General features: G+C 38.0%; 1 protein-coding gene across 1 annotated transcript in view; it reads left to right on the top strand.

The window, feature by feature from the left end:
• The window catches only part of antxr2a (ANTXR cell adhesion molecule 2a), a 112,995-nt gene that overhangs the window by 48,787 nt on the left and 49,820 nt on the right, over positions 1–14,388 (top strand). Inside the window, exons 12-16 of the mRNA XM_042340101.1 lie at positions 86–181; positions 4,668–4,709; positions 5,154–5,249; positions 6,670–6,837; positions 7,372–7,452. Of these exons, the coding sequence (XP_042196035.1) occupies positions 86–181; positions 4,668–4,709; positions 5,154–5,249; positions 6,670–6,837; positions 7,372–7,452 (483 nt within the window). The remainder of the gene's footprint in view (positions 1–85; positions 182–4,667; positions 4,710–5,153; positions 5,250–6,669; positions 6,838–7,371; positions 7,453–14,388) is intronic.

Here is a 14,388-nt window from a genome sequence, read left to right as displayed (position 1 = left end):
AGTTCTGCTGTTAGAAATATTTGGAATTGTTTATTATAGATCTGGAATTGCTTTTTAACATTGCGTTCTTTATATTTCTCAACAGTCTAATGGGCTAGCTGTCGTCATTGCCATCCTAATTTTACTGATACTTATTGGGCTGGTATTGTTCTGGTGGTTTTGGCCACTCTGCTGTATAGTGGTGAGTACAAATGTCTGTAAATTGTAAATATTTTTTGTGTGTGGTGTTTAAAATGCATGTGGTTTCAGGCTATCAATGTTCATCACCATTGAGGGAATTGAAGAAATAATTTAATAAGGGTTTGATGTGTACAGGGTGAATAAATACTATATTAAAGAAGAAAGTTAAATTGGTGTTAATTCACAATTGTAAAAGTTCTAGGAGTCATGGCAACTCCCATTCGTCCTTCCGAAGAAAAGTTAAGCTGAGATCCTATCTGTCTGTCCAGGTCAATGTTAAAGATCCCATGACACTATTTGAAACGTGAAGGGAGTTTATCCGGCTAACAATCCCTCAAATAAAATTGGTCAATCACCCTATAGCTGGTTGTGGGACACTGCTGTGTGCAAATTAGCTGCCATGTTCACCCAGAAAATAGACATAGTATATCTTTTGAAGTACTTTGAGATATCTTGACAATGTAATATCATATATCATATACCTTAATATCATAAGGTACCATATCAAATGCAATGATATTATTATTGTAGAGCAGCGTTATGTTAGTTAGCATGCTAGTTCTTGATGATGATGCACTTTGAGACTAAGAATATTAAGAGTTGTCGATATGAGTAGCCAATGTTAACAAGCATGGGATTGCACTGATAAGCAATTAGTACCTGTGCAGAGAGTGGGAATCAATGAACATTTCCAGACTGACAGATTGTAAACAGAGGTGTGCCTCCGGAGACTGTTCCAGGACTGCTTTTTACAATATCCGTTAGAGATGGGGAGAGCACTGCTCAGATTCATTAGGATAATACTAGTTTTGTGACAATGTACGTATGAAGAAAGCCTGGCTATTTTTTTGTTTTGGGGAGTGGGGTAGTGGGGATGGGAGTCCCATCAAAGAGAAGAAATTGAGACTGTCTAAGTATGAGTTTTCAGCTACAGGTGCCGATTGTCCACAATGATAATGAAAAATTAATGGGATAACATTCACAGTGACAACATTGACATTTGGACTATGGTAATGTTACTTGATCTCTAATGTTATGGTTTATGACATTATCTGAATACATTTGCATTTGATATAGCTCCTTATCACACCATTGAGACGTCTCAAAGAGCTTCAAACAATATACTGTAAAGCAATAAAAACAGAAGTCACTGAGAACACTCAGCAGGTCAGGCGGCACCTATGGAGAAAGGAAAGTGAGTCAAGTTTCGGTGTCAGATGAAGGGTCGTGGACTCACTTTCGTTTCTCCATAGGTGCTGCCTGACCTGCTGAGTGTTCCCAGCGACTTCTGTTTTGTTTCAGATTTCTGGCATCTGCAGTATTTTGCATTGTTTATACTGTAAAGCAAATTGACTGTATATTTTGTAGGTGAAACGTGGTGTCGCACAAACAGTTATTTATTAAACTCTTTATCGGAATGCAGGAAGGACATGGCTGAAACATTCGCTTTGATCTTTCATATGCAATTTATTTCCAGTCTTTTTTCATATTTTCAGCAGCTGTAATTTTCTTTTTATCTTGCTGTGTCTCTTAATTACTCCCAGTTGTGCATTACTATTCTGCTTATTTTTCAAAAGACTTGAAACAACCATGCTGAACACAATGCCTACAAAGAGTGAAGTTAAATTCAGTTTAGATTAAAAGGCACAGTGTGACTAATTTAGATTGCCTTTGAGTTTTTTGAATATGCTTATTACAGAGTTCAAAATATTTGGATGCAAAGAAAGTGTGCTTTAATACCTAACAATACAATTTACATTTATATAGCGCTTTTCACATTGGAAGGACGTCAAAAGCACTTGGCAATGCTGGCTGAAGAAAGCCGAAAGTGCTGTGCTGAAATTGGCCTTGAATGAGGGGAGGGTGGGAATAAGTCAGAGGGACTGCGAGATGGAGTGCCATAGAGTGGGGGCAGAATGGTTGAAATAGGGCAGAGGACAAGAAACGGGCCAGTGTTTGCTGAGCAAGAGATTGACTGGGTTGGTGTGGTTGAAGAAGGTCACAGAGGTTGGGTGAGGTGTGACCATTGAAGTATTTGCATGTGAAATATAATTCTTGTGGTATTTGATATTCACTTAAGATTCTTACAGAAAAGCATTGCACATCTGGAACTGAGTTAGCGGATGGGACTGAATTTGAATAAATCCATTACTCTTGTGTATAAACTGTACCTCCAGGTTTGCAGATTTTTAAATAACCAAAATTCAAGGTATGATCTGTGCTGTGGATTTTCTGACACAGGGAAAGATTCTATCTAAAAAAAAGTGAAGTAACGTTTGAAGCTGCAATTATCGTGGTGAGAGTCGAGACTGAAGCTTATCGTTTCTGATGGTTAAACAATTGTTAAAAAGTTATCCCCTTGTATTTTCTGAATTTTGTATCTCTGTAAACTAGACTTGTAAGCGATAGTTGAGGTAGAATCCATATTGTCCTTCAGGAAGGAACTTGAAAAGTACCTTAAAAAGAATCAGCTACAGGGGATCGGGAAAAGGCACACAGATGGGACTGAAAGGATTGCTGACACGGACACAATGGGCTGAATGGCCTTCTGTACCATAAATGTCTATGGTTCTGTGCATGTGTTATCTGCTTGCTATCCTGCATGAAGGAGTTTTATAAATGCAAGTTGTTATTGTTGTTCTTGCTCTTTAACATTTATGACATTTGGCACCGTTGACATTGGACTTGCATTATAAAAAAACTTACATTGTACAGGAAACTCTCTCACAACCACTGTTCCTCATCACCAAACATTTCGTAACTATCCAGGACACTAACCATTTTTTATAGTGTGAACAAAGAGAAATGCAACATTTTATGTATTACACAAAATAACAGGAAGTCAGATGATGAATCATAAATACTATGATTAATGTTTTCTTGGATAATGTCACTGTGTATGCTTCCTGTTAACAGCATAATGGAATTTGGAAAGATAGGTTTACGCAACTTAACTAAATATATTCCACTCATTCTTTGGTATTGTGTTCCTACTTGTAGTTTTGTTTCTCAGACACAGACTGTGTCAAAACAAACTATTCGTCTCCAACGTTTTCTATTGCTCAATGACATAAACAGCTGAGCAGTGGTTAGGAAATCTAAAGTTATTATCAAATACCACAAAAATTATATTGCAACATTAAAACCATTTTAACTTTGCAGTTATGAGAAGTTTAGATATTTGTTATAGAGTGTTTCACGTAGGGAGGACGTCCCAAAGTGCTTCACAGAATATGTTGTAAAGTGCAGTGACTATGTTTTGTGACCGAATGTGGCAGCCGTGAAGTAATTGACCAATTTTATTTGGGGGATTTTTGGCCAGGACATTGGACATCGCTTGACAATGCCGGCTGAACACCTGAGAGTTGGCGTGGAGGAGTAAATAACCTCTAAATAAAAAAAAGTCTGGTCAAAAAGGCATGCAATAAAGCAATTACGCCCCATAAGTAATATGTTGGCAAGAGAAATTTTGTAGAATTAATAAACAGATCAGCTTTCAAAAGTGAATTTATGGTCAAATTTCAGACGAGCAATTTGGTTGAGGAATCTTTCATACAAGAACCATTGGCCAGTTTATGTAGATGCTTAAAGATAGTATGTTCATGCATATCCATATATATGTGGACCCCAAGAACTGTACACTGAATTGGTGAAATTTCTCTGCTGAACTTTAGTATGTGATACAGTGCTCCAGTTTATTTCCTTCATGATGCCCCATGCAAGAGAATGAAATGCTCATAAGTAGGCATGTCTCCAGCTTTGCAGACCTACAGTGGTTTGTGCTTTTAAAATTGAAAATCAACAAAAGGCCATTGGTGATATGTACATAGCTACTGTTGCTGATATGCTGTGCTCTGACATAGGGGTTGATGATGCTCAGACATTGGGCTGTGTAGTTGGTAAATCCCTGAGTGTCTTATGCATTTATAAACTCACTCATGGTGATTTATTTGCCTGATTTATTTATTTAATATCTATTCATTGCATTGTTTAAGAGGTTGGTGAAGTTATACAAGAGTGTCCAACAACAATTTACACTTATACAGCACATTTCAGGTATGACATAATATCTTAGAGGCAGGAGGGACAGCAGGGTGCATGGGGTATCTGAAAGTATAAGGGCGTCTCCTGACACCATAATCTGAGCCTTCCTGGTAAGAAAGGCACTACATAAAATATAAATTTTACTGTATTGTATGGTTGCTGTGGCTGAGTAGCTTATTCAGCAGCTTAAGTACCTGCTTAGGCTGCTGTGACTTTTCGTCTCCCGATTGGCTTATCTGCCATCTGCTTAAAACTTCATTCAGTTAACTATGCTGCCACACATTAAATGCAAAAAAACCCCAACAGGGCTTCACTCTCCCAAAACTCAGCGACCACAACTTAAATCCTATAATTTGTAGTAAAAATGAAATGTTTCATAGCAGATGATTTGTTTCATTGCTATTGCATGAAAATAATAATATTTTATTATACCTTGGTTTCAGGTAGTATTAAGTCCTCCTCGACCACCACCACCTCAAAAAGAGGTAATGTTTATTTTGTCATGTTTTATTAAAGTGATATTAATGAGCTAATAATACTTGAGCTGCCAGTGCAAGAGCAGACTGCAAGGTGGCTTTTTTGGCTTTTTATATTTTCCATAAATATTACACGTTAAACTGTTATCTGGAAAAATGAAACCAAATCAGGTAAGTGATAGATTTTTAAGAGAACTGGATTTCTTTTTCTGCAAGAATAAATATTATCCAATGCCCCTTGCTTTGGCTTGCTAATGAGGTCAGAAAAAGTAAATTGTGTTCTCAACATTTCTAAGGACACTTATTATTCTCATAGAATATGATTTCTTAACATTACATTACAATTTCAGTGTATAGCTAAAGGAAAATTGTAGTTAATACAAGTATTGCTGAAACCAAAGCAGTCCAAATGTATAAATTAACCAATGTTACATCTGTCTGCTAAATATATAGGAGCCTATACCAGATGCATCCCCAAAAACGAAGTGGCCAACTGTTGATGCCTCATACTATGGCGGCAGAGGTGTTGGGGGCATAAAACGAATGGAGGTATATTGCCAAATTTATTCGACTTTATTGCTGTTTGATTTTCTGATGAAAGGTCAATGACCTGAAACATTAATTCATTTATCTCTCTCAATGGATGCTGCTTGATCTATTGCGTGTACCCAGCGACTTCTGTGTTTATACTAGACAAAATGTAATTTTTTGTTATTGTTCAGAGGTAATTTTAAGGTATTGATCAAAGAAAGAGGCATTAAAAAGGGTGGAACTATGGCATGGTCTGAAATCTGTCTGTGTATTAGTGCACGTGAATATCTCGTTGCTGAACGCACCTTAAATGCAGAGGGTACCTGGATTTTCCACATTAGTTTCATGGGATCCCCAATCTTTCGGTCGTGCATATTCTATATCACAATACATTAAAAAAAAGCTTCTCACTTATTTCTTCAAGTCGCTGTTCTGTATTTATGCGTCTTGTTACCAATTTCAAGCCGCAGGAAATCTTTCATTATTTATTCTCTTAACCTATTTCAGAATTTGAAGACCTCTAATAGATTCTCTATTAACTTTCTGTTTCAATGAAAATTGACCGTTTTTGAGTTTCTTCCCAACTAAAATTCCTCACACCTCTTATTATCTGTCTGACTCTATGTTGATCCTTTCCATGTCTCTGATGTCCTTTCTGTAAAGGGATGCCTTTGCTTCTGTATTTTGAAGCAATGTATAAAAATGAGGAAAGTCATAGGGAAACATTGAATAATGCATAAACAATACAGATACCATGTAATAATGCATACAAATTATATCCACATATTTAAAGAGATGGTTTGAATTGCATTAAGATCTGTAGACAAAATATCAGAAGAGGAAATAAAATATGCTACTTAAATTTGAACAAAGAAGAGATTGTCATTTTAGACGTGACGATAGGCAGAAGAGTTGACTAATTGGGCATATAATAATGCAGCCACTAACAAGTAATGAAAACTGACTGTCAGTGTCATTTAAAATTTGTTCTAATAACATTACTTGGCTTATAAGTTGGATAATTATCTTATTTTGTTGTGTGATGCACACAAGCCATTCAGTTGTCAGTGATGGCAGAAATTGTCGCAGCCCATTCTGCCAATCTTCTTTCTATGATCCACAAGGATATTATTATCCTTGGAGACAGTTAGGGGATCTTCAGGCTGTCAATATGACTGGAACATTGTGCATTTTATTACACTATCAACATAAGAAAAGTTGTGGGTGGGAAAAGGCTGCTCGCACATTCAAGCATATCTTTTTTTAGTATATTAAGGGGACTTTAATATAAATTACTAAATTTAATAACTAGCGATAACTGACAGGTGGGGAATAATACATTCTCATCATTAGAGGTTGGTAAATTACCATGTTTTAAATCTAGTGAAATGGATGGAATCACATATGGGAAAAAAATGTTTCTGTTTTCCTCTATTAGGTCCGTTGGGGAGATAAGGGATCTACTGATGAAGGGGCAAGGTTGGAAAAGGCTAAAAATGCTATGGTGAAAATGGCAGAAGATGAAGAGGAATCTCTTAATCCAAGACCACAAGCCAGACCCACTCCTCCCACTCAACCAGTACCGAAGTGGTACGATCCAATTAAGGTAATTCCTTGGTATTGATTATCATATATCAGTAATGGCCAACCTTTTTGGTCAGCTAACAAAATAATTTTTTTTGATTGAATATTTCTCGATTTATGCCATAAATAATTCTTGATTTACGGCTCTGCTGGTCACTTCCAACCCACGGGCTATGGGTTGGCCAAAGCTGCCACCATATATTGCAGCCCGTTAAAAGATGTTCTGTTGTGCAGAATGGCCATAGGATAGTGTAAAATAAAAAACTTTGAAAAATCGTTTGAATGTAAAAAGCTTGAGGAGTGAGATGACTTGAATTCTGTGGAATTTTTGAAAAACCACTGTCATTTTCCAAGCATCCAAACAAAAATGTCACAATCCAGAACAAAGCAAACATGCAGATTGTTTTGAAGTTCCAACAAGGTCAAAGTTACATCATAAAAGTATTAGCCAGAAGCAATCATTCAGGTTTTTAATTTTTTTGTGATCGGCTAAGTAGACTGTGAAAGTATATTTTATCTGATTCATTCCTGTATTGCCTTTGTTTGTAATTTCCAGGGCAGACTTGATGCACTGTGGGCACTGTTGCGTGGGCAGTATAACCGAGTATCTTTGATGCGACCACAGAAGGGGGATGAGGTATGGCTGAGCTTTGTTTTGAAAAGGATTTTCACCATAAAAGATATGCAAGCTTTTCAGAATATGGGATAGATTTAAGGTGTTTGAGAACCCCTTCGAAAATATGTATATATTTATCTGTAGATGAGGGTAGGAATTAATTTACCTTTTATTGTTCCATATAGAGAGGGCAGCCACATCTGACCCTTCCCCGCTCCTGTTCTAAAAAGTATTTGACTTTATAAGTCATCAGATTGATGCTGACTTGCACAGCACATGTGTGCAGGATATGTTGCCAATCACCTCCTGCGTGCTGCACAAGTGCACAATGTGCAGGAAACACCTCTACTCATGCATGCAATTTGCCGACTGGCAGTTGGTCATTTCGTCCACGCTTTACTTATCACATATTTTCTGAGATAAAGCTAAAGTTAGTGATTGCCTGTTTTGAAAACAATAATGGGGAGTGCTTTGAAAACATGAAAAGTGTTGTCGTAGATATTCCTGCTCCTTTATGATTTTTTTTTGCTTTCAAGTACGCGTTCTCTGCCAACAAATATTTCAAGCAGTAATTATCTAGGTATTTATTAAAAGTAAATTTCATTGCATTAAAAAAGAAATGGAAAGGACAACTAAATATTAAGTTTTCAATTGCGACATTTCCAAAATTGAGTTGTAAACTACTTAAAAAAAGCTTAAAAAAAACAATACATTGCTTAGAAGTTAATGCTTCGCTATCAGGACTAAACATTTAATTTTTGTAATTGAAGTACATTTAGTGGTAGAGCTTTTCACATTAGTCATGATAATATCAAAGCCACAACTTTGGCCTGCTATTTCCAAGAATGTGTTTGCCGCTGTGGTATCTGAAAGCAACAAACTTGCAGCAGTCTTTGAAAACATCTCTTCTGTAACAAAATAAACCCAAAGGAAGTCCATGTTAATATTTATCTCAGATTTACAAAACATAAAGAAAACATTGAATTGAAATAGCAGAATGGTCACGAAGATGGAATTTGAAGCTTATGGATTTGTTAATTGATTCTATTGTATGAAAGCTTCATCTGTTGTACTAATGTCACGTAATCAGGTATTGCACTGAGAGCACTGTTGTCCCTCAGCCAGGACACCTGCTGTTCAGAAACATGACTGTAGTTTGCCATTGGAACTCTATCTACTCTATTTACTAATGACATCCTGACCATCTGTGACCAGGGGTCCCTCTGCCTCCTCGTCCTCCTCGACCTATCGACAGCATTCGATACGGCCGACCACGCTATCCTCCTCCACCACTTGTCCTCCCACCTCAACCTCCAAGGCCCTGTCCTTGAGTGGTTTAGGTCGTACCTCTCCCACCGTCTTCACTTTGTTTCCACGAATGGCTTTTCCTCCACCCCCCGCACTGTCTCGTGCGGTGTCCCTCAGGGCTCTGTCCTCGGTCCCCTCCTCTTCACCCTCTATATGCTCCCCCTCGGTGACATCATCCGCAGACATGGGATTAATTTCCACATGTATGCGGATGACACCCAACTCTACCTTTCCTCCTCTACCCTCAACTCCACGACCACCGATGTCCTGACAGCCTGCCTGTCCGACATCGAGTCCTGGACGAGAGACAACTTTCTTCAGCTCAACGTGCGTAAAACTGAGGCCCTCCTGATTGGCTCACGTCAGCGCCTCCGCACCTCAGGCGCTGACAGCTTCAGCATCCAAGGCTGCACTCTCCACCTCTCAAAGCCATCAGGAACCTTGGGGTTCTGTTCGACCCTGAGCTGTCCTTTCTCCCTCATATCCGCGTCACAACTGGCACCGCCTTCCATCACCTCCGGAATATCGCCAGACTACGGCACTACCTCACCCCTCACGCTGCTGAAACTCTGGTCCACGCCTTTGTCACCTCAAGGCTGGACTATGGGAACTCTCTCCTCGCCGGCCTTCCCGGCAACTCCCTTGTTGTTGTTGTTGTACTGCTTTAGCAAGGTAGCTTTCCTCAGATCTGGTAAAAGATTGCTGTGTTTTAGAATGAACACGTTGCAGTATCATTTGACACCTGTTTTGCAAACCTGAACTGTAATGGCATTGACATGACACAGTTGTCTCCCAACATTGGCAGATATTTGGAAATGTATGTTAGATTTTTGTTAAAAAAATGTAATTTTGCTATTGACATAGCACGGTACTCCTTCAGCTTGGACCTCTCTACCTAATAGTGATTTGACTGACAGAGATAACAACATGCGTGTCTCGCCCCAGGATGATCTGCTTAGGTTCTCAGAAAGATTTTGCTTTTAAGACCCGATAAGCACTTTCTCCCTGCATCACCCCTGCACGGTCACCAAAAAAAGCACACCTCCAAGTTAAACAACACTTTTATCAGTGTTGTTTAACTCTTTTTGCATGACATACTGTTGTTGCCCCATTTTGTCTTGAAAAATTGTAGGATCTCACTTGGATGAGATCTCAGGTTGGAGCTCAGTTCCCGTGACTGCGTGTCACACTGGATTCCATGGAGAAATCATTTTTGGGTCTGATTTACTTTTGCCAGCAGCCACACGCCGATGCAGTACATTACAAACTTATATTCTTGTGGAGCCTTTATGTAAGTGCTCTGAGATGCTGTCCGGCGTGAAGTGTGCTATATAAATGTAAATTGTTGTTGTTGTAGCTTTTCACATTGGGAGGACATCCCAAGATGCTTAACAAGATTGGCTTGGCACCTGAGCTGGGCGCCGGTAGTTTTTGTGATTTGCTTGTATTGATCATATTTGTGATGACACAGGTAGAGCACTTTTGTACCTATTCATTCAGTGTTCCTGAAACACTGAGTGAGCTTTGAGGGTTTGAACCATGAGCCACATCCATTTCATCTATTTCCTCTTGTTATATCTTCAAATAATTCTATAAGGTTGGTCAAACACGTCCTCCCTTTGATCCCTATCGAAATGTATGTCAGATTTATATTTATAGACAACTTAAAGTGCTTCACAGAATGTTACTGTGAAGTGCAATGACAGTGTACTTGTAGCCAAATACAGCAGCTAATTTGCGTGCAGCGCCATCCCACAAACAGCCATGGAGAGAACAATAATTTTTTAAAAGAAAGGAGAAATAAAGTTAAAGGAAGCACAATTTTACAATTAAAGAAAAAATCAATATAAAATAATTTAACAGTGGTAAATGCTCACATGCTTATATTACCTGGCTCCCACTTACTCCTGTACTAGGCTGGTCCCAACATCTTCCTTAAGAGGAATCAGCTACACCCCAGAGTGATTTCATTGCACTTACCAAAGGGAATGCTTTTGATTAGACTGCAAGCTGATCTGGATCCACCATATCCCAGGAATGTTCAATAACATCTATGTACGAGTGTATTGGATCTGAATTGGCTTTGAGGTTGGTCCAAAGTTTCAACCGAAACTCGTTAGAGCTACTTCAGGACACAGTCATCATTTCCTCATGAAGAGAAGAGTTTTCTGCAATATACAATTTAAAAAAAAGTTTTCTTTTTATAAAAGTTCTTTTTATTGGATTGTACCAATGTTCCCTTGAAAATTAAAACTTAGAGAGCTTATGATATGTTGGTTCAGATCATGTTTGGAAGGTGGTGGGTTTGACTGATGAAGGTTTGGCTGTGTACATCTGATCCTGCTGCAAAGCCTGTCAAAACATAAAATACATTGAAATGTTTTTTCACCTAACCAGTGGAGCTTTGTGGTAGGTAAAGGATTCCTTTTCTTGAGATGCACTGCTGCTGATTTCAGATGACATAAGAGAAAGGGTAAAATAGATGATAGTGACATAAGACCTGAAGCTATATATTATCATATGGCCAGTATTCCCATTAGGTCTCTTACATTTCTGGATTCTCACAACAAGTTGTGTGATGCTGCAGTATGTGCTCAATGCTATCAGCATTTACTGATACTAGCAGTTTTTTTCTGAAGATTTTGAAGCATCTAACCTAACAAAGGACAAAACATTTCTTTAAAGAGAACATTAAAGTGTGTAACTTTGAAATACTGTTTCTCTTGAAGCGGAGATCAGGGTTTTAAGAGAGGCGGAAGTACTCTCTTCTATTCTTATGCCTCATGGTATGTAACATCTGCATTATGTTAAGAGAAACAATAATGCAACAAATACAGCAAGGGAGCTTTTGTGGGACTTAACAATTCCATTCTGCTTAACAACAAAACATCTTTATGTTGAAGTAAGATTTCATATGCTGTGCTGGAATCAAATTATTGATGTAATACTTAGATGTACAGAAACAGAAAAAAAGTTGTAAGAAAATTGTCAGATAGAAAGTATATGTATAAACTTGTTCTGGAGGTCTTTTATGTACCTGTTTGGAATTGAAACAAAACTGGGGGAATCCTATTTCAAAGTGTACTACAACAGATAGACTCATTTAAATCAGTAGTTAGTCTCTGGTCTCATGCATCCTCTGTTCTAAATCATAATCGTTATGCGTGTGCTCAATCTAGTAAGAGATTCTCAATTATAAGTTTCATGGTGACCAAAGTGAACAGATATAAGAACTAGCTTTCGGTCTTTCGGTCTCAGAATTCTGTAGGCTTCTGTGCTGATAGCGAAGTTAATCTAAATACTGAATACATTTTGAAGCATAAATTGGGGATAATTAGTCTTTAAATGAAGAATAAAGCAAGATTAAATAAATAAATTGTTTAATTCAGTTGTGACAACATTTACAGAAAGCAACAAAAATTCTTTGTTGAAAGAAGCAGCTGGTTTCAAAAATGCTCTTTTGTTAGGAATACACCACAGACTTCAACTATCTTGATCTTGTAATTGAAGTTTAAGCATGATGTATCAAAGCTATAAAGGCTTTTCAGTGCCAGCAACTAATGCATGGTGGCCCACTTTGAGCTCGGCACACAGTGAATGCAGCTACTTTGATTCCGGAGTAAATCCTAGGAGAGCGTAGTGAGTCATGAATTTTTCAACAAATGATCTGTGAGGTCAGAAGAGCCAGTACAGGTGTAAGTAAGCAGGTTGTTGCAAACATCTGTTAGGACGAGGGGCACTGGTCCTCACCAGCCTGCAGCAAGACTGTTGGATTATCAGCAGATGCAGTTGAGAGCAGCAGAACAGTTTTGGTCTCACATTTGCCGCCTGAGGGGCTTAAACACCAAAGGTAGAGCAGGGTAGGACACAGCTGTGCTCCTGAACTTGCCTCGGGCACAAATAAAGAGATCTAATGTATTTTGACTCTATTATGAGGGGAGCTAGGGAGGACGAGCCACTTCAGAGCCAACTTAACGCAGCAACATCTGCCACGAAGTTTCAAGGGGAGCGGCTGGGGACAGCAGGTAGCTAACTAAGGTAGTCCCTGAGTAAACAGTCTTTATTTAGTCATGCATTCTTCTAAAGACCTGTTTCTTGTTGATGTGCACAGCAGGATCCTGTATTGTTTTCAAAGCAATGTTTTCTGAGTGTAGTGCTGTTGTAGCTTATAAATGATACATTACACATTTTGCTTTGAAAGAGGAAATGTAGCACCTTTTGGAGGTTTTGTAACAACTTTACACAGATTTTCTTTGCAAACTCAGTTTCACATAATTTACTGTTTTGTTGCTTTTTGCTTATTCATGTAGACTTTATTTCAGGTTTTCTGAAATCAAATTCACGCGACAGTTTGCCATAGTAGGTGTGCCACAAACAGCCCCAAGAGCATACATTTTAATCAAAGTTACATTTCCCATTGCGTGATTTTGAATTCTCAACAATATTTCTGATTTAAAAAAATTTTTTAAACCAGCCAATCTGAAATAGCATGCAGGATCATGAAAGTTTATTTAGGCATTATATTTATAACTTATTTTCTAAGCTTGGGAAAGCTTCAGAGACATTTTCTGCTCGGTGGCACAAAGTCAAACTCTCCTCAGAGAGACCGCATCTGCACATTCCAGTTGACTAGTTTTTTAACTTTTTTTTCTGCTCTGGGCTGCATTGTCACACATGTTGGTTAATCAAAATACCAGTTATTAAGGTGATGTCTGGGTTTGCGTTTAATCCATTCAGAGGCCTGAAATTTCATGTAGTCTTAACCTGTAAGTTTGTTTTGTCTTGAAATTGAAGAATCACTCCGAATTGAATTGTGCAAATTGGTTAAATCAAGTCTTAATTTAGAAGCTAAGAATTGCAGAAAACCAGCATGCATATGATGATTTAATTTAAGAATGTTCCACAATTCTGCTCGAGCGTAGCTTTTGATACAACATGCTCTTAGAAGCTACAACTAGATGGAATTCTGGGACTTTGGAGAGAGAAAGCAAGTTGAATGCTAGTGGAACATATATTTACCTGTAACAGTCAATACAGAAATACATTTTCATGATGTATCTAAAATGAACCATTACTGTGATGTGGTCTTATTTAAAATTGATCCAGTATCTGTATCCAGGGAATTCCATTACCGATTAAGGGACACATCCAATTTTTCTCTTTCAGTTACTAATTGACTTGTGTATTTCTCTGCTTTTTGCCATTAAATATAACACCATTATTGTAGTATATATGCAGTTGATCTACAGAGTGCAAAGATTAGATGTCAAACCGATTAAGATGTTTAAAACTGAGCTAGATGAAATCTTGGGACTTAAGGATATTAAGGGATGTGGAGATATGAATTAAAAGCTTTGCCACAATCTAATAAAATTGGGGAATAGGCTTGATTGGTTAATTGGACAACTTCCGTTCCTATGTACAAGAGTCATGCCTGAGTCCTTTGTCAGATGTGAATGAATAATTAGTTTTAACATGGATTATATTTTAGCCATATATTACTATTGTTACAAGTATTAAACTGTAGCAGGTGTGACATTACCTCAATGACTTGGTACTTTATTTTCAAGACAATAACATTTTACATGAGACCTGCTCGCTTTTGTCATTAGCTTGAATACAGAGGCAGCTATTTGCTTGGCACAGCTT

This window comes from Callorhinchus milii, unplaced genomic scaffold (genome assembly GCF_018977255.1).
Source record: "Callorhinchus milii isolate IMCB2004 unplaced genomic scaffold, IMCB_Cmil_1.0 Scaffold1, whole genome shotgun sequence".
Lineage (NCBI taxonomy): Eukaryota > Metazoa > Chordata > Chondrichthyes > Chimaeriformes > Callorhinchidae > Callorhinchus > Callorhinchus milii.
This window is presented reverse-complemented; position numbering and strand designations above follow the sequence as displayed.